Below are 27,163 nucleotides of genomic sequence, written 5' to 3'. Positions count from 1 at the left end.
TGGCCTGTTGTACTCTAAGTAATCTGTGGGCCAGTTATTGTCTCTGCTTCTGTGGAATGCAAAGAGAATTATAATAATTCTAGTTTATTTCTCTTTGATTATAATGCACGTCTTGTGGTCTATCGTCCGTGGATTGTGAATTGTGGTTCTGATTATTTCTACCAGTGTTATAATTATTTTTAATTAACTAGTGAGATACTATGTAAACAGTGCTGTGAAATAAAATAAAAGGAGCTTAGTCTAAATGAGTGATTCATAGTATTAGTAAGTATGCAATGCAATAATTTTTTACTTCCCTTCTGTAATTTTATTGTTGTTACTGTCAGATTGGGTCTTTGTTTTTGACTAGTTGTTTTGGCCTTATTTTTTTGATCTTCATAAACTAAATATTACATTATTACGACAACATTGGACTACGGTTAATAGGAATATTGACATACAGCATCGTTGTAATGTTTCTAAAGCCTTGACTTTTAATTATCACAATTTACTTACGGTGAAAAGAATAAAGACTTCCATCAAGTTTACGAAAATATCGTCTGCTTACTGGTAACACAAGATAAGTTCATTTTTTTACAAAATTGTGTTAAAAGTGTAATTAGATGTATTTTTTTTATTATCTATCTAATGGTAAAACCGAATAAATGCAAAGTCCAATGGCTGCAAAGATAATGAGTATATAAAAGTTATAAGTTCTTACATTTTGGAAAAAATATACTAGTATAACATAATACATATTCTTGTAGCTTAAATCCATTCCAGTTTATACAGCTAACAAATAATAAATATAGCCAAAACTTTTTACATTTTATAATTTAAATAGTATAATGGTTAAAGAAAAAGTTATAAACGAAAGTTAAAAGAATTGGTGTAATATACATTAAGCCATCATATAAAACTGAAATAAGTTTATGAAATAATTGAATTTAGAAATTATTACACATTTGTTAGGTACTGGTAAAATGTATTAAATGTGGCCCCCTTTTGATCTAAAATTAATTTTATTCAGTTTTTACTGATATTACATATTATATATAAGTAAATATCAAAATAAGGGTAGTTAGCCCTACTTTTTGCTCTAACAGTGTTTTAATTAATGAGTTTGAAATAGATTAAATTACAACTTAAATTTAAAAACTTATTTACTTGAATTGACTACATTTATTACTTTTTACCCGTAAGCAGACAATATTATATATTTCTATGGAGTGTTCTGAAGCATGTTTTAGAGCTTAGACAAAGTTTGCGACAAGGATGGTCGGAGGAAATCGTGATTTAGTTTGTAATCAATGTAAAACCGTTCTCAAGTCATACCTTAGTTTCATTCATGTTATACAAAAAGAGAATTTCATCAATCTTCACTAAATCCATAGTAGAATGCAAGAAAAATCTTACTTGCACAGATTCTGTCATTTTATAATTAATCTACCTTAGATAGAATTAGTGCTTATTCAAGCTTTTAGATAATAAAAAAGATGTTGGTCTAGCTGCACACTATCACCAGCTTTCAATTTATCCAATTTTAATCCTTGATGTATAGTAGTAGTAGTATCAGTGATGTGTTTCTAGTGTAAGATGCAAGTTACTAGCTTCAATGTTACCTAGAGTTGACATCTCATAACAGAAGGGTTATATGTGTCTTTCCAAAGTTTGTATGTATATTAAGAGTACAATTTTGCATACAGTGTTCATGTCCTGGATTAACGCATAGACTGCTTTCTATTAACTACTTTCTATTATTGACTAAGTCAATACATGATTTATTTTTGCTACTACATTTTAATAGAATTTATAAAAAAATTAATCAAACTAATTATTTCACAAGCAACATGTCAGTATATTATATGGAAACTGGTATTCATTCTTATGTACTATAATATATTATCTTTTCATTATTCACTACTCAGCTTTGAGTATGCAACTAATACAAAGAAACTTGTTCTTAGACAAATAATTTTTTGAACATTTGAGTATCCTTATTGAAATATGGGCTGGGCACTGGGCCTTTCTTCAACCCATATTTCAAAATAGGTAGTTTTTTAATTAACTCCAAAGGAGGAAGGTTTATCATCAAGATATTTGTCGTAATTTATTTATGTGTTCAACAATAATTTTTTGCCTCATCGTCCAATTTAAATGATTCTTTTTGAGTTTGATTTTGATTTTGTATAGGTTTGGAATTGTCCTCTTCTAATTTCGTTAATATAGGCCTTTAAACTTTGAAGATGCAAGACAGAATCCCTAAAAATGAAATAGGATTAGAATAATTATTTTACTATTGAGTTATTTAAGATATATTTTATTAAAAAAAATTATATATATAAACTTATAAAAAGAAATACGGACTCCATAAAACTCTACAACCCAAAGTAACGAAAACTTAACACACAAGCAATATAATCTTTTCTCCAATTCGTGTTTTCACATTTATATGCACATTAAATGTTTTTTGGAGTCTGTGCCTATTTTAATTTGCCAGCTAAGCTAAGTAACAAACAAAAACAATGTTCAATGATGTAGCCAATACTATTGATGTCAATGAATTGGAATGAAAGGTTGATAAGGATTGATGACTGCTGATCCAAAATCTATCAAATTAATAGCAGGTGATAGAAGTAGTCTAATTATAAATGATAAAGTTCATTCAATAAATTCTTTGACATCTAAATAGGTCTCAGTAGTGAGCAATGGTTTAGTCATCAGTGTTTAGCATCTGGATACCACATTTTTCTGTTATCATAAATTGGTACAGTGAACTTTTCCATGAAATTGTTTGCCATAATGTGTTACATGTAGTCATTACATCATTCACACAATAATAGACACTCTAATGTATGTATTAAGATTCTTATGCATTAAGATTCTGTAGGAATTTCTTATTTTTGGCTAAAAAATATTAAAAAAATGAATTATCATACAGTAAACTTAACAGTTTTTTTTTGTTAGACTAATAATATCCACAGAACTGTGGAAGTGACTTTTTCTATTGCAATCCCAGAAATAAGATTTAAAAAAACTGTGAATGATCAAATATATCTAGGTCATTTAGCCAATCAAAACCGCATTGGAACTACAAAACTGCAAATGAAAAAGCTAACTTGACTGGGTTATAAAGATATTTCAGGAATAACATAGTTAAGAATGTCATTTTGGGGGCTCATAAATTTAAAACCCTATTAAATGTAGGTTTAGCTGGACCAACCAACCTCTTAGCTTACCAGATTTATTTAATAACTATTATCATTGAAATTTCAACTATGTAGATACATTACTTTTCGTCGTTTCCTGCCGCACTATCGCATCCTGCAAATAGCCGCCGATCCTCACTCCTTCCTAAATTACAGATTCAATCGTGAGATTTAATACAGCATGCGTTTATCTGATGATGTCATTGTTTTGTTCCAATGTCAAATTTTTATGACTCATCAGAATTTAAATAGTTTTTTAATTTTTGTTTCGTAAATATTGTTTTTTTCATTGCACCTGAATGGCGAGACGAGCTTGCTTGTCACGATGGTAAGCAATACGAACGCTTGTAAACAGTAGCAAAACTATACAGGCAAGATCGTTGCTAGCCGATGGCCCAGGGAGGGTGGGAGGGGGCAAGTTGTGATGATGAATGAGAAAAGTATGAATTGTAGGTAAAGTCGAGAGCACATGTGCTTCCCCGCTCCCCCTCTCCCGCTGTAACAACAAAATTATAAATATATATGCACATTGCTGTTTGGTGGTAGAAATAGACATTGCGGGGGTAGATAACACGCGAGCGAATAGGTACGATAGGGCGTCCTACCTCCGAACCCCACAGCGTAGGCTTGGTGTTTTTATAAGCTAGAAGAATTGACTTAATTTTTTCGGTCAGCCGGTCAGGTAAATACGATGATATATAATAATTCTTGAATTCATTAATTCTTGTTTACAGCATCGGGTGATTTATGAAAATGAAAGCCTACACCGTCACTCACAATTTTTTGGCGCATGCCATGTTACAAAAGCTTTAATTTCTTTAACCAGAGAATCAAATCTAGGATATGGTTCGCAACTAATTAATACTTACTAGGGGTCGCAAACCGGTATCCCGGATTTCGAAAATACCGGAATACCGGGCCAAATTAAGAACTTCAAAATACCGGTATTGATTTTATAAAAACCGGTATTTTCGGTATTTTCGGTATTTTATAAAAATAAAATTCAGTACAAAATGTGCGTATAATTATTAATTTCTCCAGTTTTAAATCGCAAAAATTTAAGCTGATTGCAATTTCATTCATTCGTATAGGCGTATATTCTATAAGGAGCGAGCAGAATACATGGCTTATAGCTATATTGCTACTTTTGTTTTGTTCTAAGCATAGCGGTGTTAACTGTTAATTGTTATTTTTATTAGAACTTATTAGAAATATTTTTTGTTCTTTAAAGTCTATCCTCATTATTCATAGATGTTATTTATCTAAGGACGGAGCATTGCTGTGATAACAAGTCTGTTTCTCAGCGCTGAGGGCATGGCAGCCTGAGCAGTGCGAAGGCTGCCATGCCTACGTCTACACGTGGGGTCGTTGTGATTAGCTAATATTGTGATACAACTTGAATCTAGTTGGCTGTCAGATTAACAAAGCTGAACAAACAGCAAGCTGTCAGATAAACAAAGCTGAGAAACATAACAAGGAGAATAGATGTAAAATACAACCTGTTTAAAAGCCTTGAGCTGCCTACAATAATGGCCTGGTATTTTATGGCAATTTAACGGCGTTTACCGAAAGGCCCAAATTGTCCTTATTTACCCTATCTACAGCTGCGGACACACAATCTACTTGCTTCTGAAAATAAACTTGCAAGTCATCAGCATACAGATGGTACACACATTGAAGATTTTGTGTTAAGAGGTTTATGAAGATAGAGAACAATAATGGGGAGACTATGCCGCCTTGAGGGACGCCACAGTCTATATCACGCCAGCTAGACGAAGAATCGTCTAGGCGCACCAACTGTTGGCGTCCCTGAAGATATGACGAGAACCAATTCAGTGCCTTGGGCGAGATCATAAGGTAGGAGAGGTTTGCAAGAAGAATGTCGTGACTGACTGTATTGAAGACGTTGGAGAAATCAATCAAAGCCAAAACAGTGACTTTGGAATCCTCCATGCCCGCCCTAATATTGCCAGTCACTTTGAGGAGTGCAGTAATAGTGCTATGGCCAGGCCTGAAGCCAGACTGGAGTGGGCACAGTAGGTTGTTTCGGTGCACATGCTCTGACAGTTGCTTGTGAGCACAGGCCTCGAGCACTTTGGAGAGAAAAAGAAGAATAGATATGGGACGGAAATGCTTAGCAAGTGATGGGTTAGGGATTTTAGGAAGAGGGATAGCAATAGCTCTGCACCACAAAGACGGAAAGATACCAGTGTTGAGGGAGGCGTTAATGATATGAGACATGATTGGTAGAAGTTGGTCCGGGATAGAGATTATCATGCGATGACTGATGTTGTCACAGTCAGTGGCATTAGATTTAATGGACAGGATGACTTTTCTAATTTCACCCAACGACACAGAAGAAAAATGAAAAGTATTAATGTTAGGCCTGGATAGACCCGCCAAGAAATCCATAGTACGACGCCTAGTTTGGTGATCAATTATGGTAACAGATGTGAAATGTTGATTAATGTCATCCAAACCAATAGTCGCACCGTGGAGATCTATGTTTTAACTTTGCCATTACCCAGATTTCCGAGGAATCTCCAGATACTGGCTGGCGAGGAAGAAGAAATATTATTGAGAATGTATCGGCGTTTAGCATTACGTACCATCTGGTTACACCGATTCCTTGCAGCCTTAAGAAGGCACCAGTTCTCCTCCGAACGATCCCTTCTGTACTGGCGAAATGCCCGATCCCTTCGTCTCATCGCCATCCTAACCCCATGTGTAATCCATGGTGCAGGATGACGTTTTAATTTAATTTTCTTTAAAGGGGCATGGGTATCAAAGAGTGAAGTGACAGCGCGGTTAAAAATTGCGACTTTATCATCAACAGAGTTGGTTGCCAATAGGTGATCCCAGTTAAAGTTAGCAGCGTCTAAACCAAACTACGCAAGTGCAATATCTTAGAGGGGTCCTTGGGAGGTTTTGGGGCGTAAGACACGTAGATGAGATCATGGTGAGAGAAGCCAGGAGCGGGAAATTGACCGGGAGAGAAAACAGGGGAAGGAGCAGAGGTGAGGATAATGTCAAGCCAAGTGTCGTGAATATCCATATTATGGTGGGTGGCTTGCAGTGGTAGGACATGCAGTTTAGCAGAGTCAAGGACAGTAAGGAGTTTACGAGATCGGGAAGAGTGGCTGGCAAGGAGATCAGTATTTAAATCACCCATGATGATGTGATGAACATATTCTGATCTTATAGATTCCAGAACTGTTTCCAGACTAGAGAAGTAATCAAGAGATGAGGGACAGTAAATAACACTTAGTAAGGTTTTCACTCTCTTGACCCAAACCTCAAGTAACAGAAAATTCGCATAAGCAGAATAAGAAGCAGAGGAAGATATTACAGTTTTATATTTCAGGTCGCTACGTAAATGTATAGCGACTCCGCCCCCTCTCCTGTCAACTCGATTATTTTTAATCAAAATGAAACCAGAGAGAGGGCAAAAGGTAGAAGGAAGGTTTGAGCTAGCTCACAGAAATCAGAACGGCATGAACGTTGGCTTACGAAAATAATCTCTTTTCATTTAGCCTTTAACTAAGCACTAAGCTGTCATTAAAATTTGACATTTAATTACTAACTTAAATGTATATTTCCTAATATTTCTTCAAATACCGGAAATACCGAAAATACCGGAATACCGGAATTTATTTTAGGTCAATACCGAAAATACCGGTTTTGAAAAATGGTCCGGTATTGCGACCCCTAATACTTACCCTCTGCAAGTTAAGGCAGTAAATTGATCGAAATCGCTCGGAACCGGCAAATTCGGAGTTTACCAGCTTTAATAAAAGGCAGAAAATTAACATTTGCAAATACATAGTACCTATGTTTATTGATTATTATATTAAAAAACAAGTTAAATTGTTGTATAAATTCGTGCACATTTTGTTTATGCTGTAATAACATCAGTTGTTGAATGGTATTGTTCTTAAACTATAACATCAGCAAGTCGTGTTAATCTTTATATAGAACAGATATTTAGTCACAGTAGTAATCAAGTATGCGAACCAAATGTGTTGTTTCACATCACAGATGTGAAGTACCTAATGACCGGATTAGACAAATTTAGCGATTAAGTTATATTGAAGAAAGTAAGTGACTCAAAATCACTTTATCAATTCATGGCAATTTGTATTCAGGACAGAAGCAATCGCATCAGATACCAGTAGCGTGGATCGCTGGGTACATCTATGGTCCATTACTCCCTACTTCATTCATAAATAAGCACTGAGAATGAGTGTAAGTCAATAGCGACCACAATACGAGAATGTATTGTAATTTTTTAACGTTCTCAACAACAATAATTCATTAATAAGTAGTGAGTCTAAGAAAAATACATATTAATTGTTATTTTATGTATTTCTTTTTTGAAATAACACCCCTATGTAATATGTTTTCCGTTATTAACCATATGTCCTACTGAAATCTATATACATAGATCAGCGACGATATTGTCGCTGATACATACCTACCTACATTAGATCAATCATTCAAGCTAAATTGTGATGAATGTATTTGTTAATAAATAATTGACTACGTGTTAATTGTTGTTTAATTATGAGAGGCTCGCCTCGTTCCTATTTCCAAGCACTGCCTGGCCAACATGGCATAGCGGCGCGTCATCGCTTACGGTACAATATCGCTATTCGCTCCACATTCACTCTTTGTACCACATAACTAAATATACTATACCCACACGTTGGTGTGACCCGTTTAAACTACTTGACGGTTTCAATTGTTTAAGTCTGCAAAGCTGATTCGTGTTTTGATAATATTCATCGCAATTGCAAAACGATGGCGCTCGTGTTTGCGTAGAAAGCAAAAAATATCTTATATTGACCTCCTTACGTTGCTTGCATTAAGAGGCAGTTATAAGTAGTAACTACTTCTATATTTCCACCTATGCGTACCACCGCATATAATATGCGGGTCGTTCAGTCTGAGGATAAAGTTATAGTGATACCTCGAAATGTTTATGTTTAAACATACAATGTTGCAAAATAACAGCCACTAATCGAGGATATGTAAATTTGCTAGCCTTTATTGGGCGAGTTACCGGCTGTAAAATGTTAGGTCGCAGGTTCGTTCCCCCTACCTAGATAAACACGTTGTTATAGACCTTACATACCTATTTATTTAGGATTTAACATTGTGCTCTGAGTCCCTCATAGTTCCCTATACTCAAACACGTTCCGATTCCCAGGGCACACTAGTCCAGATTCGGCACTATGTGTATCTAATAGGTTACTGTTTTAGGATTAAAATCATCCATAACACAAGTCCATTATAAATCCAAATTGGGTCATGTATACGCCGTTAGAGATTAGTTGCGTTGCGGCGTATCATTACAAATATTAGGTGAGATCGAGGTATACCGCATGATATTATATTTTAATAATAAACTGGCGGCTAGTGAACCGAGTTACAATATAATTAACAGGTACACAGTGGATTGTAAGTATAGCTGCATAGCATTATGTTGCAGGTACTACATTAAGATCTTAGTTTAGATATTTATCTGCAGGGTTTGTGATGATATACTTACTTCAATTAGGTGCTTCGATAACAATGCAAGTCACATGCAATGTTTATTTTTTTTGTTACTTTCCGGTGGTCATTGTCAACGGTGGCAACTGGCAATACCAGAGTACGATCTGTGCTTGAATGTTGTTATTACTTTGTGTACCACGCTTATTTACGTGAAACCAATATTGAAATATAATTGTGTCGACGTTATTTAATTAATAAGAACATTGCTCGTCCCACAACGTTTGACGTAACTTGCAACCGTCAATTCCCTGTATGGTTTAGTCATCGAGAGATAAAACAGACAGTAGCTTCTGCTATTATATTACATTTGTAATCATTTTTTGTTTGTGCCTGTTGTGTATGTTTTTATAACAATATAACACAAGTACAGTCGTGCAGTTCAGCTCTTAGATGCACAAGTTTATTTATGTATAATATTTCTGCTGATAACAGTTCCGGGTAGTAGATTATTCGAGAGATAAAAGTCCATTCTAGTTTATTTTTTAATTTATTTGCTGTGTAATCAAGTCATTAGCTATAATTAATATTTAGATATCCGTGCCCTTAAATGATGAACGCATCTCACAAAGTAAATTTTCAAAGTTGTCACTTTAACTAAGGGGACATTTTGATAATAAAACACTTTAGATACTTACCGTGTAATGTAAAGTAAATATGATGTTTCTTTGTTATTGCTTGTTTCTAGAGCTAATTCTATTATGTACAAAAATAATAATCACGTAATAAGTAGGTAACGCCCATCTGTTCAAGTGTTTTAAGTGCCATATCACATTGCGACAAGGATTATTATTCCGTGGAAATATAAATTGTACATCTTGACTATGCTGTCACAGGGGCATTTATTATGAACAGATAAAATGTATGCAAAAAACTGACATAAGTAACTGAAAACCGTACCCACGCAACAAACATGTTTCGACGCAACTGAACACTTTCAATTGTGTTTAAGAAATCAATTTAAATTCGCTATTTGCTTCGTTATAACAAAACCTGATAACTTTGAACTATTTGTAACAACCACTCCCCAAATTGTTAGTGTAATTTAAACACTATAATATATATTTATTTTATTATACTTCGGGTTTTTTTAAGAGTAAACATATTTATGTGCAAAGTGTACTGTGGTACACAAAATACTTATATTATAAAAAAGTTTTTTCTTTTCAGTTTAATGTTATACACGTCACTGCAACGATCATTTAAAAACACTGCGGAACTCATCTCGCATTTGTGACGCAGACACGCCAAAATATAATTTGTTATGGAGTATTGAAGTACGTGAACATAATTCGAGATGTGGATGAAGATCTGTACGGTGTTGGTGCTGGCGGGGGCAGCTACAGCGCTTTTAGAAGGGCCTAATGTTTGTACCAGACAAGAACCGTAAGTATTTTATTTAGTAATAAGACGTATTTTTAAGTGCAGTGGTAATTATGCTCTACTAATGTTATAAGGGATTTGAAAGTTACAATAATATTTAAAAGACAACATACCTATATTGCTGTTGGACTTTGATAAAATAATAAAATTATTATTTCATATTAAACTATTTGTGAAGCCTTACAATAATATATAAATAAGGAAAATGTATAACATCACAAAAATCGAAACAATTAACACTGAACTCAATCGCAATTTCCTTGTTGTATTTCTATTACAAAAGTATTCATTGTGTTCCGTTATAATATGAGTAATTATAAAAAAGAAGCTATGAATTGTGACCACAATATATTGTTTATCATATATTATTCATACTTAACTCACATAAAGTTAGAACTATGTAAATACATTCGTTCTTGACTATTAATTTGGTGCATGATGTACTATAAAATGTATAACAATTGATGGATTTATTACTTTTAGCATCATAAGCTGTAGAGCATAAACATTAGCCTCATATAAAAAAATAAGCAAATAACTTTAATAATAATATCAGCCTTTTATTGTATACTGAGTACTGACCTGCTGCTTTGGTCGACCACGCTGGCTTACTGCAATGGACTTCATATACTTTCAAAATTCTTATAGGGAATTGCTCAGGGATGCAGGTTTTCTCACGACGTTTTCCTTCACCGTTAAAGCAAGCATTCACATTCACAAAAATTAGGTTTGACATAACTTTTCAGAAAAGTTAGAGGTGCGTGTCCTTGGGTTTTGAACCTGCGGACATTCGTCTCGGCAGTCATTTCACCCCCAACTTGGCTATCGCTGCTTTAAACAATAGGGGACCGGCCTATGCTTGATTTTGTACATTATTCTATATTTAATGGTTAATAATACGAAAAAGAAGCATTCATGTGAAAACTGCATAAATATTGGTTAAAAAATGAGCGAGTAATTTATATTTAAAAATTGTAATGTGCAGAAGTGGGCGCGATGTGGGGATATCGCTTCATCTCTTTCTTTCGCACGCGTCGTAATTCCCGATGACGTCACATGTGGATATTTCGTCTCTTTTCTATTTCTTGTTAATTACCCCTTCCACCGAAATTCTAAGTCTTATAACTTGTTGATTTTTTACCGGATTTTAATAATTCCTTCTGTGTTATAATTTATATTATGTAAATATTCGATGTTAGTAAAGAACCAAAATGAGTCCGGTAGCGTATTAGTACCCACTTATGAATAAAACAATCACTCTTGTATTATTTTTCCAACTCTTATAACTTTATAAAATTCTGGAACTCAGAGTCTAACCCTAAAGTAGAATATTATGATAAATGTAAAAATTAGTAATAATAAAGTTGTTGGATTATATAGCTTAACATTGGCAAACGAGTGGCATATTTATCTTATGTGACTACCACCGCAAGTAATACCCTAGAATATTTATGGAGTCATAATATACTCAGGGAAGGAAAAGTTGTAAAATATTCCTTTGTTTGGTCTATCAATACTAATGCATTAAAGGCGAAACTGAAATTGAGGTAGGTAATTGCAAAACGATCACGCTATATTTCATTAAAAAATAAAAACATTCTAGCGTTTAACCATCTATTATAAAATGCAGGAAACTTAATTAATATTGCCTTATCCATATTCCTTTTGAATATTATGAACTGTAAAGTACATGTATTAATCTGAAAATGCCTTTGTCTGTCTTTTAACAGAACTGTTTGTCATTAAATTTCCAAATTTTATGCGCTGATGTAAGGAATGCAAGGAAGATTATGGGCTAGATTTGGTATCTGAAGAATATTTACATCTGTCCAACAGGAACTCAATGTTCAGTTTAAAATTTTGGATCATGGACACGGAATTCTTTTATTCAATGTAATGTTTATTTATTTTCAATTCGATCTTTATTTATAGATGATCATATTATTTTCCGCAGAGTTTCTACATATAAATCTATGTTTGAATAAGTATATCTAAGATTATTTAGTCTTATTTTATTCTGTAAGATGTAAAAATATTTGGTGTATGTATAATACCGACACCACATATCCTGCCACACTTGCGCAAAATTCAGTTTTATGGAGTTGCTTGCAAGAGAAGCGATTATATAGAAACCTAAAAGTAAAAGCCATAAAAAATTAAATTTGGTCAATGTCGTCTGGATCAGAATAACAAGTAAATTGTTATCTTGCTCCATATCGGAGATTTTAGTTTATTTTTATATACAAGGATATCGCGTCCACTCGTCACACAAAATCGCTTTCCATCGTGTTCGTTGTCTCTTTGAATACCTACTTTAAGCGAATTTATTTGCAAAGCATGTGTGGCAGGTCCAGGATAAACTGTGTTCAAATGTGTGGGCAAAGTATTTCAAAGTTTTTGTTCGAATATTTGTCTGTATCGTGCGCCGGCATAATATTACTCTCAGTACTATCAATTTGTAAGCTTGATCCTGTATAATTTGCTTTTCTCGGGGATGACGTGACGGTTCTATTATTAGTTTTCCTCGCATTTTGGCAGCTGTAAATAAACATTAGCATATTTCTACAGTACAGTCTAAAGTAATGCATGGGTATTAGTTCTGTAAGCGGTTTGAGTATTTGTACAGTATTCTGCAGGCAATGTAGTAGATAGTAGATAGGATAGGGTGTACTAGAATGTAGAGATAATCGGTTAGTTTATATGCACAGCTTTCTTGTCTCCTGATGCTCATTCTACCTCAATATGTAATTTATTGTCGTGTACTATATGAACTTTATATTAAAGTAGCTTTCTCCCGCGTAAAAAGTTTTTTGCAATAAACTTCTGGCTTTATATTTTCCCTGGTGAAAAGCTTATAGCACTCAGGAGTAATATAGCTTACTATTAATGAAAAAAAAATCAAAATCGGTTTAGTAAGTTCCTGGGATATTAGGGCGTATTAGGGCTGAATTTTATGGCTTGTACGAGGAAAATGTGGCCCCCTCTGCTTTTGCTTTTTAAAAAAGGAATGCTTTATTCATATTATTTCAATCATCATTTGTTAGCACAACGGTCCAGTGGTTTATATAGGTACTTGTGGAAGCGCACTGGGGTGACTGTGATTGTTACTCATTCGGTCAGTAAACTTTATCGAGATTTACTGACCCGCATCCCGGTTTGTGTTTTGTTTCTGACCATAGTGTAAACTGTAAATTGTTGTATCGGATGCATCTTATGAATGTACGGTTTGTTTATTGAATGTGGTAAAATGCAGTATTTTTAGTAAATTTATGTCCATCCGTGGATGGAGAAAACCTTATGGAAAACAGTCCCCGGATCCACAGTAGAAATCGATTAATATTTTAAAAATATTGTACTATAGTTCATAAGTTATCAGCGAAGAAAACGATGCCAGTCAAATATATAGCGACTGCGTTAATTAATTTAGCACTATGAAAGTAGATTGCTAGTTTTTGGCTTTTGAAAATTCGTCATATTATGATATAATAAGTTAATTATCTCAAACTACCCAAAGTAATATTGTATCATATTTTAATTTTGTATCATGTAAATAATCATTCCACTTCTATTTTTCAGATATACAACAACAATAAGGGTATCCCAGCAACAGCCTTATCAAGTAAAGGAGTATTCGTGGTGCTTAAATGTTCCGCCGCGTTGTACAAAGTACAAAATAAAATTTAAACAAGTGTTTAAAACGGAAGCGTTGGTGAAGTACAGACCGGTGGAGGAGTGTTGCTCGGGGTATGCGCCGGACGCGCAGGGCGAGCAGTGCGTGCCGGTGTGCGCCGACGCATGCGTGCACGGCAAGTGCGTCGCGCCCAACACGTGCTCCTGCGCGCACGGCTACGGCGGACCCGCCTGCGACATATGTTAGTAACATTCATCAACATTCATTAGCCATCACGCTCGGTAACACGCCTTGCTATCATCATCATAAACATCACTTAATTCGCTCTGTGTAATTGCATTGAGCGTTCCAATTGAGCGCTTCATTTGTTCAACACAATTCGCATTTTGACGTTGATTAAATATTATGTCCGCGTTTAGAATTTCTGCTGTAATATAAATCGTAAAGATCTATTTGCGATAACGTTATGAAATTAATAAACGGGTTTATTGTGACAATTATTTTTCAAAATCCCTGAGATAAATATTATAATATTGCCGAAAAACTAGTAAATTATGACAATGCATCCAGTAAGTAACGGTCGCGGCCTTGTCGAAATTCGACTGCAATACATTAATAATATGTTCTGCAACCCTTTTCTATAATACCTTAAAAGGTAATTATTTATTAAATCATAAATCTGACATTCCTCTGTGCTCGCAATATTCTTAAAAATGGTACAAACTAGAGGTAAATAGGTTATTCAAAGAAAACCCACACGTGGAGCCCGGGATTAAGAAGATAGTTTTATGTTATCGATGCTTAAAAACGAATTACGAGGCACATTTTTTAATTTTAGAGACAATTCATAACGTAGGTAATACATTTTGAGGACAATTTGACAGCGTGTCCCGATGGCAAGTGGGGTCGTAACTGTCAGAACGAGTGTCGCTGCCTGAACGGGGGCACGTGCGAGCCGCTGTCGGGCGAGTGCGCGTGCGCAGCGGGATGGCGCGGCGATGCGTGCGAACGGCCGTGCTCGCCGCCCAGGTACGGCGACGCGTGCGCCGAGACCTGCCGCTGTCGCAACAACGCCACCTGCCACCACGCCAGCGGCGCCTGCTCCTGTCCGCCAGGGTTCACCGGACCGCTGTAAGCATATTTTTTATTATTAGTCTAACACCCATCAGCATAGATTTTTTATACGGTGGTTTTTGAAGACGAGTATGTTGCGGCATTGAGATATAGCAAAAAATTACATATGATGCCATCTACTACCAACCGTGTGAACTACAAGGTTTAATGGATAACTAGAACACCACGTACAATAAAAATAAAACAGATTTCGATCATCGTCAATGATTCGCCATATCAAAGCAATGTGCGGTGTTCCGCATATATATACCTGCTCCAAATATCTACAGTTACCATGGGCCGCGGCCGATCAGGTACAACATCCGCCTAACTGAAGATTTTCCCTTCCATAAAGTAATGCAATCATCTGTTCCTCTACTAGTGTACACTCACTATGGTGACTTCATAGCACCCGACTTGACGAAAATCATGGTAACAAAAAATAAACTCGGCGGGGGTTTTAATGACACCGCGAGCTCACAACCGGATGTGAGTTGTCTGATAGCGGGTTAAAAAACACGCATCGAGGCATATGTGTTTGTACGATCCATATTTTTTTGTTCTGGCTGATATAAGACTGCCTCGATGACGTAGTTGTAGTACGGTACTGAGTCTGGAATTTGTGCCCGATATGATGGTTAGCTCGCTCCCTATCATAGGAAGGAATATACACAAGGCAGTAAATAGACGTAACCTGTTGCGCCTTTGCCTCCAGTTCTGGGTATAAAAGGCGGGAGTTTGTGTGTGTACATAAAATATTAAGTCTAAGTCGGGCATCTAAACTTATTTAGTGATTAATTTTAAATACTATGGCTATGACATTTCCAGTCGGCTATCAAAGTTGTAAAAGGAAATCGAGTGGCGTTTTACTAGGGTGTCTATATTTATCGAAATAGTGAATTAGGTTGTCAATAACAATAAGACACATTTGTTTAAATGTTTACAGCTGCGAAGAAGTATGTCCAGTTCCTCATGTAGCGTGTCCACAAAACTGTCGCTGTCAAAACAACGGCACTTGTCATATATTATCTGGCGAATGTGAATGCACTGCTGGATGGACTGGCGAAGTGTGTGCCAATAAGTAAGTAACATACGTCAATATTATTGTTTGTTTAATCACTTTTTAGTGTTACTCAAATATTTTATTTAATATATTTGTTGCAGATGTCCTGCGGGCAGATGGGGAGACTCATGTGAAAACATTTGTCAATGTGCCAATGGTGCCAGTTGTCATCATGTTACCGGGCGCTGTCAATGTGAAGCTGGATTTATCGGTGAGAAGGTGATGTATTTTACCAATTATAATTATTTGTTTAAATTTATGTTGAAGAGTTGCCCTGAATAATGCAAAAGTAAATGAAAATTTGCAGTGCCTAGACATCTGTCCGGTGGGTACGTACGGCGTGGAGTGTTCTAAGAAATGCTTGTGTGAGCACGGCGGCGAGTGTAATCCGCGAGACGGCTCCTGCGCATGCCGGCCCGGCTGGGCGGGCGACCGCTGCGAGCGACGCGCCTGCGCCGACGGCAAGTGGGGGCCGCACTGCGAACACGACTGCGACTGCAACCCGGAAACTACTGAAATGTAAAGCTCTTCAAATATATAATGATTTAAATATCATATAGTTGGTGGTGGTGTATTGTGCAGCACTATGGACATTGTATTGCGTGCGCAGGTGCGACCCGTGGTCGGGCGCGTGCTCGTGCGTGGCGGGGTGGGGCGGCGACGCGTGCGCGCGGCAGTGCCCGATGCTCACCTACGGCAAGGGCTGCCGCTACACCTGCCGCTGCGAGAACAACGGCCACTGCTCGCCGATTAACGGTAATACTATTTTAATATTAATAGCCTTTCTCACAAATAGTTAACTAAAAAGAGAGTCAAGATTATTAAGTTTTGTACAGACTGTCATCGAATATCTCCGTACATTTCGAATGATGAAAACATTAATTCCCTCCCCATCAGTTCTTCCCTTTGAAATAAAGAAAATTACTTAATTTATTTTTTAATATAAAAGTTGTGTAGAGTTAAAAAAGTTTAAAATAAACGAATTAATACATAGGTTAATAATGGCGTTTATTTGTGACGCAGGATCTTGCCTGTGTGCGCCGGGGTACCGCGGGCTGCGCTGCGAGGAGCCGTGTCCCGCGCCATACTACGGCGACAACTGCGCCGACAAATGCGACTGCCACAACAACGCCACCTGCTCGCATGAAACCGGAATTTGCGAATGTAAACCGGGGTATGAAATATACTGTACTATATAATTATTATTTGCTACAGAATAATGCTTTATTAATTGAATAAACTTTAATAGCTTTTTCGGGTTAAACTGTGATCGACCATGCGACGGCAAGACCTTCGGCGCATACTGCAGGCAGCAATGTCAATGTGAAAACGATGCACCTTGTAATCCCGTCACTGGTATGTAAAAGCTATTATTTTTTATATTTTTTACTTATTTATATAATCATATAAAATATAATTAATTATATCATCTGTTGCATTAAATGTTAAAACTCAATGAAAACTTAGCCCGTGCGCGAGCTCTGAGTAGCTGTTGATATAGTGACTCAATCGATATTATGTTATCGATGTCGGTAGTCGGCGCAAATGCGCTATAATTTTTTTTTAAGACATTCGATGTAAAATATAATTTACAATATTTTTGTGTTGACTTAAATTTATCAATTTAAGTATATTGGCTTGCTTGTGACGATAACTAATGGCCATTCAAATAACTTAAAATAAATTATGCAGAACCTATTAATACTATGAGTCGTGAGTAGTCTGTAAAATGCAAATGAAAAAGACGAGTCGAGATTAGTATTCCCGCGGTGAGGGCCGGGAGTGTAGTGCGGCTTGTGCAGGCGCGTGCGTGTGCGGCGCGGGGTACCGCGGCGCGCGCTGCGAGCGGCGGTGCGCGGCGGGCTGGTTCGGGCAGCAGTGCGCGACGCGCTGCGACTGCGGCGCGCACGCCGCCGGCTGCCACCACGTCACCGGACAGTGCCTCTGCGACCCGCCCTGGAGAGGTACACATTCAACACGCTCATACTGGCGCTTAGATTCATTGTCACTTTTCACTTATTCAAATAATGTTCATTGCAATTTGCTTCAAAGTAAGCTAATTATTATGTTTATCAAACAGGTCTGCCTAGGAAACGTAAGTCTAAATTACTGTTAGAGGATTTTATAAATGGGATTATATTCAGATATAGATAATAATATTATGTATGTAAAACACCAGTTTCCTACAAAAAATCTACGTAAATATACATAATTGGACCCTATTTAACAACTGTTTCACTAATGCAGGTGACTTTTCACTAAGGTGGGTTTTAGTGTCACGCTGACCATTGGTGCTGACGGACCAATATGTACGGTTGCTATAGAGGCGTTTAGAATAACGCGGGTCGCTCAGCGCTGACGCGGCGCACACCGCCGCCCGCGCGCCTCCGCCTTCAGTGAGCGCTTTAGTATCGAGCCGAGCGCACGCCGTCAGCATGTACATTGTACAGACATGTCAAATCGCTATGTGGATAGAATTTTTTTTTTTTCTTCTTGATAAGTAGTATCAAGCAACGCAAAGCACGATACTGAGCTTCTCGCGCTGACAAACTACACGCTGAGCTGTCAGCGCCGATAGACCTCGGACTCTAAAACCCGCCTAATATCTACTTACAGTAAATAGTGTATTAAAAAGGCTAAAGTAGTTACATTATCTATTTACTAAACTTGCACGATTGATTGGTTCGTGGTATCTTAGAATTGTATTATCATTGTAGGCTTGTCTAATAATATAATATACATATTATGTTAGTCTGCATTGCATTTGTAAAATAGTTATAACTATGAATCACTGTGTGTGTGACCGTAAGCATGTACTAGTATGTGTGTGTTGTGCACATGATATATGGCGTTTGTCAATGATACCCCTATACTATTGAAGATTTATGAGGCACAAATCACTTTCAAAAAGTAGAGATGTACCGATATATTAATCCTCCCTTTTTATAATGTGGAGTCATATTTTTTGGTAATGAAAACTGGTTTCTCGATTTACTTTCGAATTTCATGAATGCTATTAAATATTATGGTTAATTTTATATAGAAAGTTTTATGTGATAAAAAAGATTAACAAAAATGGATCCATTTTAAACTTACTTGATAAAAACTACTGACAATCGTTGAAATTTTAGTGAATATATTTCCTAAAAAGACAATAATATTTATTTGTAATAGTAATTAATCATTTCATATTTTTAATCACTATCGACTATGTATAAGTGTTAGATTTGAGAAAACCGTTTTACAAGTTTCTATGACTGATATCAATATTAAGAGGATTCTTGCGTACAAATCTGGCGAATACCTGTGTTTGCGAAAAGTTCACGAACTACGTGCGAGGAATAATGATGTACGCGTTCACTACCCGCCTCGTCAATGCAAACGTTTCATTTACACGTGATGCGAGCGCACCGACTGCAATAGAGTGCGTCGCGCGAACGACAGAATATATTCGCCAGGCGCGTACAGTACACCGTTGCGTAGTATGCGTACTATCGGTACATGTCTACACGCTCCGAGTAGTCTGAATCCGCCGTGACCGTGAATGTGGTGTGATTGTGTGACGTGCGCAGGCGTGCGGTGCGAGAGTCAGTGCCCGGCGGGGCGGTTCGGCTCGGACTGCTCGGAGCGCTGTCCGTGCGGCAACAACGCCTCCTGCGACGCGCTCTCCGGGCGCTGCGTGTGCGCCGCGGGCTGGACCGGCGCCGCCTGCGACCAGCCCTGTCCGCCCGGACACTACGGCGCCGCCTGTCTGCAGCGCTGCCCGCCGCCGCCAGACGGTACTTACACACACCTATTCACACCACACACACGCACACACACACACACCACCATCACGCTTTATATCTATGCTATGTATGGCTTATATGCATGCACGCCTGTATGTTTGCAAAGGTATTGGTGTAATAACTATATTGCAATCTATAAGTGTGACACGCTGCTAAATTTAAATATTTTTTCTCATATGTCAATGTAAGTCGTCAAAATAAAGCGAACGGGTTGTATATCTATAACATTGAAATACTAACAATATTAATACTTCTACTACTACTAACTAGTGAGTTACCTAGATTTTTCATTGTTTCTTCTACTTTTGTTTTTAGCGTGTATCAATAACCTTGATCGTTTTAATTCAGTTACAATGTGACTTTGTTATCAATTTTGCATTAGACGTATATGTGTGATATTATAGTTACTATTAGAGTAATTGACAAGCAACTGTTTGTAAGTGAATAATATTTTATGTAATGAGATAATTAGGCGACATGCGTGTTATTGTTATTAGGTACGAACAGCACTTGTGACCCGGTGACCGGCAAGTACACCTGTCCCAGCGGGTACACGGGCGACACGTGCGAGTTCCCGTGTCCGCTCGGCAGCTACGGGTTGAACTGCGCACAGAAATGCGACTGCAAGAACGGCGCCGACTGCCACCATGTTACGGGTAGGGGTTCAGCTACTTGTACCAGCGCGTTGGTGTGATATAAATTGTATCATTTTGTATTATTATTCATAAATTATCAAGGGTAAATTTTATTAAATGACGTAGGTGATGAAGGCTAGTAAATGCAGCTATAAAAAATATGTTAAAACAGAATAAATTTCATATCAGAAATAAGTTTGAGAAATCTAATGACATACTTTTGGGTGACATAGATCGAAAGGTCGAAGATTTTCGATATAAAGGTAATATAATTTGGAAAAGAAAACGTATAGAAAAATATTATCATGTTAATAAGCTTGTGATAGTTCCATCATACCTGCATCACACATATTGGGTATATTTGTCAGTCGTTATGGAGTTGTTGTTGCGTGCGCAGGCGAGTGCCAGTGCGTGCCGGGCTGGCGCGGGCGGCGCTGCGCGGAGGCGTGCGGCGCGGGCTGGTGGGGCGCGGCGTGCTCGCAGCCCTGCCGCTGCGCGCGCGGCGCCGCCTGCCGCGCCAGCGACGGCTACTGCCGCTGCCCGCCCGGCTACACCGGACACTACTGCACGCAGTGTGAGTCTGCACCCTACCCTCACATTACTCGTCTCGTAGACTTTTACATACATTACAATGAGAATGTGTTGTTTTTCCCCAAGTGCCTGATCGGCAATTTTTTTGAACAACTGAAGAATACAATAGAACGCAACTGGAAACATAATTTTTGTATGATTATGAAGATCTTTATACTCAGGAATTTATTGATGAAACAGAAATACTAAGGAGGTATTTATAATATATACTCATACAAACCTTGTTCGGATAGTCACTAATGCCGTGGTAAGGCTGAATTATATGTCTTTCTAAACTTGATTCCCAGGTCAGATAATATTCTGCACAACTGTTCTATACAAAATTTAAGAAACATAGTCGAACTTCTATAAAAGTAATAAATACTGAAAATCTGTATTAATTTTATTTATATGATAATTTGTCGTGACAGTCTGTCCGGAAGGCTACTTCGGTGACCACTGTATGGAGGCGTGCAACTGTTCGTCGACGGGCAACTGGGCGTGCGACCCGATACAGGGCTGCGTTTGTCAGCGCGGGTTCATCGGTGATAACTGCGACGTGCACGCCAAGGACGCCATCGTCATCGGAAAAGCATCTGGTATGAGTCGTATACACTACTTACTTCAAGTATAATGTAAAAAATACTTTGTATGCTTCGAATTGAGAACCTTCTCCTTTTCAAAATTCAGTAAATATAAAAATAAGACTAATTAACGGATGGTCGCATTTATTGACCGTTGCAATCGGAAACTTATATAAAGATGAACAATTTGTTTGTTTAAACGAACTAATCTCAGGGACTACTGGTGCAAATAGAAAAAATGTTTTAGTGTTGCATAGCACATTTATCGAGGAGGGTTATAGGCTATATAACATCACGCTATGACCAAACGAAGCAGAACTTCAATGAAAAAATTTGTAAAAATGGGAAAAAAAATATTCCTTTCGAGAGTTTTCATTGCGTACGTAAACGGTTAAAGTTACGCAACAACCATTTGTGACAGAATTATTCGTGTTAAAAAGTTCTAAAAATATATTATATGCATCTGTCTACCTGTTTGAAGGCGATAAACTTACTACACAACGGATTTCGATGAATTTTAGTATAGAGATAGTTTGAGATCCCGGGAAGGACGTAGGCTACTTTCTGTCCCGGGACAATATATAACAAGACTTTTATTCCCGAAAACTTTCAAACGCGGGCGAAGCCGTGAGCAAAAGCTTGTATTTTATTTATGCGTAAATTTCCAATAATGAATGGCATGATGTGCCGCCAGCAGGTTCGACGAACAGCGGGCTGGTGGCAGTGATGATAATCCTGGCGCTGCTGTGCGCCGCCGCGGCCGTGCTCGTGCTGCTCTACTACCGCAACCGCGTGCGCAACCTCAAGCGAGAGATCGCGCACGTGCACTACACCGCCGACCCCAACTCGCAACCCGGTCTGTGCTGTTACACCTTAATCAAGTCTGATAAAAAATTTATACCTTGATCTACAGTAAAGTTATCGCATCTAGCGGCTGGTTTTAATAAACGTAAAAGACTTATTATTTGCAAGCATATCAGAAAAATTTGATTATTTGTTCCATTTTCGCCATAGATCGAAAAGAACGATGGGGATCGCTTAATGAAATCGACGATAAGTGTTATCTTGTGTAAGTATTGTAATTGACAATGTATTTTTTGTTAAACAGAGCAACAGCACTTTGACAACCCGGTATACTCGTTCCAAAGTTCGACGCGTAGTGACGACTCGGCCACACTGCTCAACAACGCGACACAGTTCGTTAACAATCTCGGCCCGAGTAAACTAAGCAACACCGCTATGGAGAAACTGAGAATGCAATCCTCGAGCTCTAGCGATAGTAAGTGTTTTTCTTTATTTGGATTTTGTGTTTTAATGCCGCTATGAATTTGGTCAGAAGTGACGTGATTTCACTTCCTTGAGCTCTACCCTTCCCTGACTGGTCGGAAGTTAGTGAAATTCAGCTATCATTTTGTTGTTCGGGTACTAAATATTATAAAACAAAGTCCTCCCGCTGTGTCTGTCTCTCCGAACACGATAAATTCTAATACTACAGAAAGGATCGTTGTGCTGTCTTCACTAATGGACGGAGTGATTCAAGAGGATAGTTTGTGTATCATAATTCATTAATGTTTGTGCGTCAGAAAAAAAAATATATATATATGCGAAGTCAGTGCCGGTCCCTAGTTTAATATAATTTAGGAGAAAATTATATGTTAGTTGACAAACCATTCAACTTGATATTTTCAATGGATTGCGATTTTATTTTCCCGTGAATATCATAATACTATAGTTACATTTTTTTAAATTTTATTAAGTGATTTGGTATTTTAAGGATCTTCACATTTTATTTATTTTTCACAGCTTATGACCCACTATCGTCGCTGAAGAATAAGGACGCAGATGCAAATAATCCAAATTTGTATCAATATGTTGATGATAACAAATTGGACCACGTTTACGACGAAATCAAACATAAGGAGGGATATGGTACCTACATTTTATATATTCACTACTAGTTTTGCTCACAGCTCCCGCTCGGGTGATAGTTTTTCCGGGACAAAAGCCCCGCTATATATACCCGGAATAAAAAGTAGCTTATGTGTTATTCCAGACTATAATCTATCACTATACCAATTGTCAACTAGATCTGTTCAGCCGTTCTGACGTGTTTGAGTAACAAACATTCATCTAAACATTCCTTTTAATAATTATTTCTATATATAAGATAAATTCGCTTTAATTAATGTAGTAGTAGCTTACCTGGACTATGAATTAGCGACGGCATATGTTCGAAGTCCAGGTCAGGTGACATTAGGTTATGTAAGATTTTTATTACGAAGTAAGATCGTAGGGTTTTTAATTGTAAACCTTTATAGATAAACGCATCGGTTTACACAGTAACAGCAACTTATAGCCGGTAATCCTATTCATAGTCTAGCTCTTCATGAGTACATATTGTTCCCAGAAATGGAATACGACCATCTGAACTACACACCGCCCGCTAACAAGTGGAAGCCGCATTATCACAGGATGGCGAACGGATTTACCACGCCCAACACGCAGTCGACTTCAGAGTCTCGCGAGGACACCCCCACCCCTACGCCACCCATTCCCCCACTGCCCAAGCTAACAGTGGCCCCTATTCCCCCTAGCAGGGACACCGGGAGCGCAGGCTACCCCTCACTTCCCCTCACCGCCCCTGCCCCTCCGAGCAGAGAGGAACAGCCCCTCAACGTACCCACTCCTCCCCGCAGAGAAAACGACTCCAACGACGAGGAGGAATCTCCAACACCGTGACACGTATCCGTGACAAATTGTAGATCAATTAGTTGGCCCAAAAATGAAATTCTGAATCGATATTACATGTGAAGCTTAAATGTGTGTTCACGAGCATCCTGTGGGTTGGATGATTTTGTAAAATCATTATTTGAAATCCAAGCTTTAAATTCGGCATCTATGCAAAAAATCTCTTTATTTTTATGGAATTTTTAATAGTCATCATTAGATCGTATTTTGATACATTTTATAAAAATGATATTATTGTCATTGTTGTGGTAGGCGCCAATCTAATTTCTCAATCTTGTGTAATTTATTTTTAAAATGTTTTGTAAGTATTGGCATTTTAATATATTTTTATTATAAACTATGATTTTAATGCTGTAATTAACATTTATTTTTTAATGAACCTTAAGCGTCGTTTAAAATCTTCGATTATAATAGCCCTTCTTTAAACTGAAAAAAAAATGATATTATCTATTTGTAATTCGGTCGCAACTATCTATCTTAAAAGAGCAAATTTTACTTTACGATCGGGTTGTTTATGTTATGCGATTAATGGTTGTAAAAATGTAATATATAAAGCAATATCTTTTACTAAATATAGAAACATTTGCATATCTTAGAGCGGTATTAAAAAAAAAAAGTTTGTCTTATTTACTGATATGATTGATATATTATGAACTATGTATCGTAATTTAACTTTTAGTTGTAATGGTATAAACAAAATAAAAATTAAGGCAATAATTTATATTTCGAGTAAAAATATAGGTCATCATTATTATAAATTAACTAGCAAATTTTTTATTCTGATAATATTTGTTACGAGAAAGTGTCTTGTGAACTACACTGTAAAAGGACCCACCAAAATTAGATCTCCAATAACTTTTTTGTTTTAAATATTTTTTCTAATTACCTTCCTTGTGTATTAACAAATGAAATGTTTTATTATCACCCTTTTATATGATTACACTTTATATTGTATTTAATTATTATTCACTGCCGTGTAATTCAAAATGATATATTAAATTAAACCTAGTGGATGCACTTGTTACATTCCACTCATATGTGAAGTATGTATAATGTATATTTATTTTATCTGTGTGTTTATCATTTATAATATTTTACTTGTTGTTGAATTATTTACATTTTATTTTGGAATCGTTAATGTGACTTATTACATTTTATTTTTGGATAATGTTGTGTATGACGAGATCGGATCAATTTTTGCCTAAAATGTACAATAAATAGCTAGATAATGTGTGGTATTGTGCGTGTAAATATTTTGTAATTATCATCGCACCATAATGGTTTATTAGTGACATGTTGAATTGGAAAAGTTGCTCAAAGTGCCAAATAGGAACTAAGATAGATGTTGAATGATATAAATGTTGTGAAAAATAAATCGGATGTTAAATGGCAGTAAAAAACGTTTAAGATTATGTTATGATAAGCTTTTTTATACGAATAATGCATTTCAATATGGTGCAATAAAGATAATTATCTACTGCCATTGTCGGCATATTATATGTTGGACGAAAATAATTATCTGACAATATTTTTAAAATATTTACATTGGGTAACATTAACAAAAAATATCATAGTAATTTATAAATTTAAAAGATTTTTTCCAAAATTAGTATGAGTACTTTTCTATTATTTGGCACTTTACACGTGTTTTATGAAGTTAAGATGAATATTTGTGATATATTTTAAGATAATAATCTAATAAATCAGGTTTAATCATTACAAACAGTATTTTCATTGCATAAATATATCATGTTGGATATATTTATTATTTTTCATTCTACATGGTATGTATACGTAAATCAGTTTAATATCTAAGTCCCATAAATATTATCACATGTGTTGAATAATTCTAATTCGAATTGAAATTCATGTTTTGAATTGTATTTGTTTTGTAACTTATCGAGCTAGTGATAATTCATACAAAATACCTGTGCGGTAATAATGTGTGTTTGTACGCGCGTATCAGTAGTGTGTCTTGTCAGCTTAAATTGTTCAAGTATGTTAGCCTGACAAAGGCCGCCATGTACAAACCTCAGAGTACAAACACACCGGACTTTTGGGTGAGCGCTTTAGAGGCCGTTCAAGTATTACGTAACGCATTTCTTTAAGTATTTTTATCACCCACCCACCCCTTCCCAAAAGTTATGTAATTCTAAAGTTAATTTCTTTTTCTAATATTTAAAATTATTTTACGCAAAATACCGGAAAGTCGCTAAAATACCTTTGTTATTGTTTTAAAATAGAAAAAAATTGTGACATCACTTTGTACGAAATACCCCCTCCCGCCCCTGTAACGCATCGTAACGTTTTACAATAATTGCGTAAGTTAACCATTACGCATTATCATGTAAGCCTGCCTGCCTGCCTGTTGCCTTATGTTTTGAATTAATATTTACGTTTAAGATACCAGCGTCGTATTTTGATGAATTCCAAGGCAGAGTTTTTAATGGGCATGAAGGCATTGACAAATTAATCGCAAACGTTGTACCTATTGAAAAACAAAATATAGACCATGGGGAAAATGGATAATGTACTGAAACTGGATAAATATTTAGTTTGATAAAATTTGTGCTCTAGCAAATGAAAACATTCATTTTTTATTAAGCTCAGTACAAAAGAAACGTATACCTTGAACAATTACTAAGAAGCAAAGGAATTTGATCAAAACTGACTCAAACGACCGTAGCCTACCGTCGCCAAGACTAAACGGAACATTGTTAGGGCGAGAAATTAACAATAAAAATAATCACAACATGGGAAGAACATTTATAATTGATCAATTAAAAAATAACATAAAAAAGAATAATCATTTGAACATGAACTGATTACGAACATTTATATGAATTAGAACAAAAAAAGTAACACAAATAAAAATGAAAATGAGGCTGTAAATGTCACTGGTCTGGT

General features: G+C 36.6%; 1 protein-coding gene across 4 annotated transcripts; it reads left to right on the top strand.

Annotated features, from left to right (window-relative positions):
* Window positions 1-31: 31 nt before the first annotated feature.
* Window positions 32-25,979, top strand: LOC115445596 (protein draper). Of its 4 annotated transcripts, none has more exons than XM_037440642.1 (20): window positions 32-264; window positions 9,912-10,127; window positions 13,701-13,996; window positions 14,640-14,886; window positions 15,815-15,949; window positions 16,033-16,150; window positions 16,239-16,450; window positions 16,542-16,687; window positions 16,955-17,105; window positions 17,181-17,287; window positions 17,734-17,895; window positions 18,012-18,026; window positions 19,504-19,710; window positions 20,217-20,375; window positions 20,752-20,928; window positions 21,356-21,523; window positions 22,203-22,364; window positions 22,617-22,787; window positions 23,312-23,437; window positions 23,916-25,979. In XM_037440642.1, exons 2-20 carry the CDS (start codon window positions 10,039-10,041, stop codon window positions 24,245-24,247), a joined length of 3,180 nt encoding a protein of 1,059 aa, XP_037296539.1. In that variant the 5' UTR covers window positions 32-264; window positions 9,912-10,038; the 3' UTR covers window positions 24,248-25,979. The 4 variants fall into 4 exon arrangements, with proteins under 4 accessions (XP_037296539.1, XP_037296540.1, XP_037296541.1 ...); XM_037440643.1 differs by having other exon boundaries at window positions 33-264; window positions 22,206-22,364; XM_037440644.1 differs by lacking the exon at window positions 18,012-18,026 and having other exon boundaries at window positions 33-264.
* Window positions 25,980-27,163: the final 1,184 nt, after the last annotated feature.

This window comes from Manduca sexta, chromosome 20 (genome assembly GCF_014839805.1).
Source record: "Manduca sexta isolate Smith_Timp_Sample1 chromosome 20, JHU_Msex_v1.0, whole genome shotgun sequence".
In the NCBI taxonomy this organism is placed as follows: domain Eukaryota; kingdom Metazoa; phylum Arthropoda; class Insecta; order Lepidoptera; family Sphingidae; genus Manduca; species Manduca sexta.
The sequence above is the reverse complement of the archived record's forward strand: the minus strand, read 5'-3'. Positions and strand labels throughout refer to the sequence as shown.

What these genes read in the sequence shown, in the direction of transcription:
- LOC115445596 (XM_037440642.1), top strand. Translation starts at nt 10,039, where the DNA reads ATGTGGATGAAGATCTGTACGGTGTTGGTGCTGGCGGGGGCAGCTACA. An exon ending in GTTTGTACCAGACAAGAACC is followed by an intron (nt 10,128 to 13,700) that starts GTAAGTATTTTA and finishes TCTATTTTTCAG; the next exon opens with ATATACAACAACAATAAGGG. An exon ending in CGTCATCGGAAAAGCATCTG is followed by an intron (nt 21,524 to 22,202) that starts GTATGAGTCGTA and finishes ATGTGCCGCCAG; the next exon opens with CAGGTTCGACGAACAGCGGG.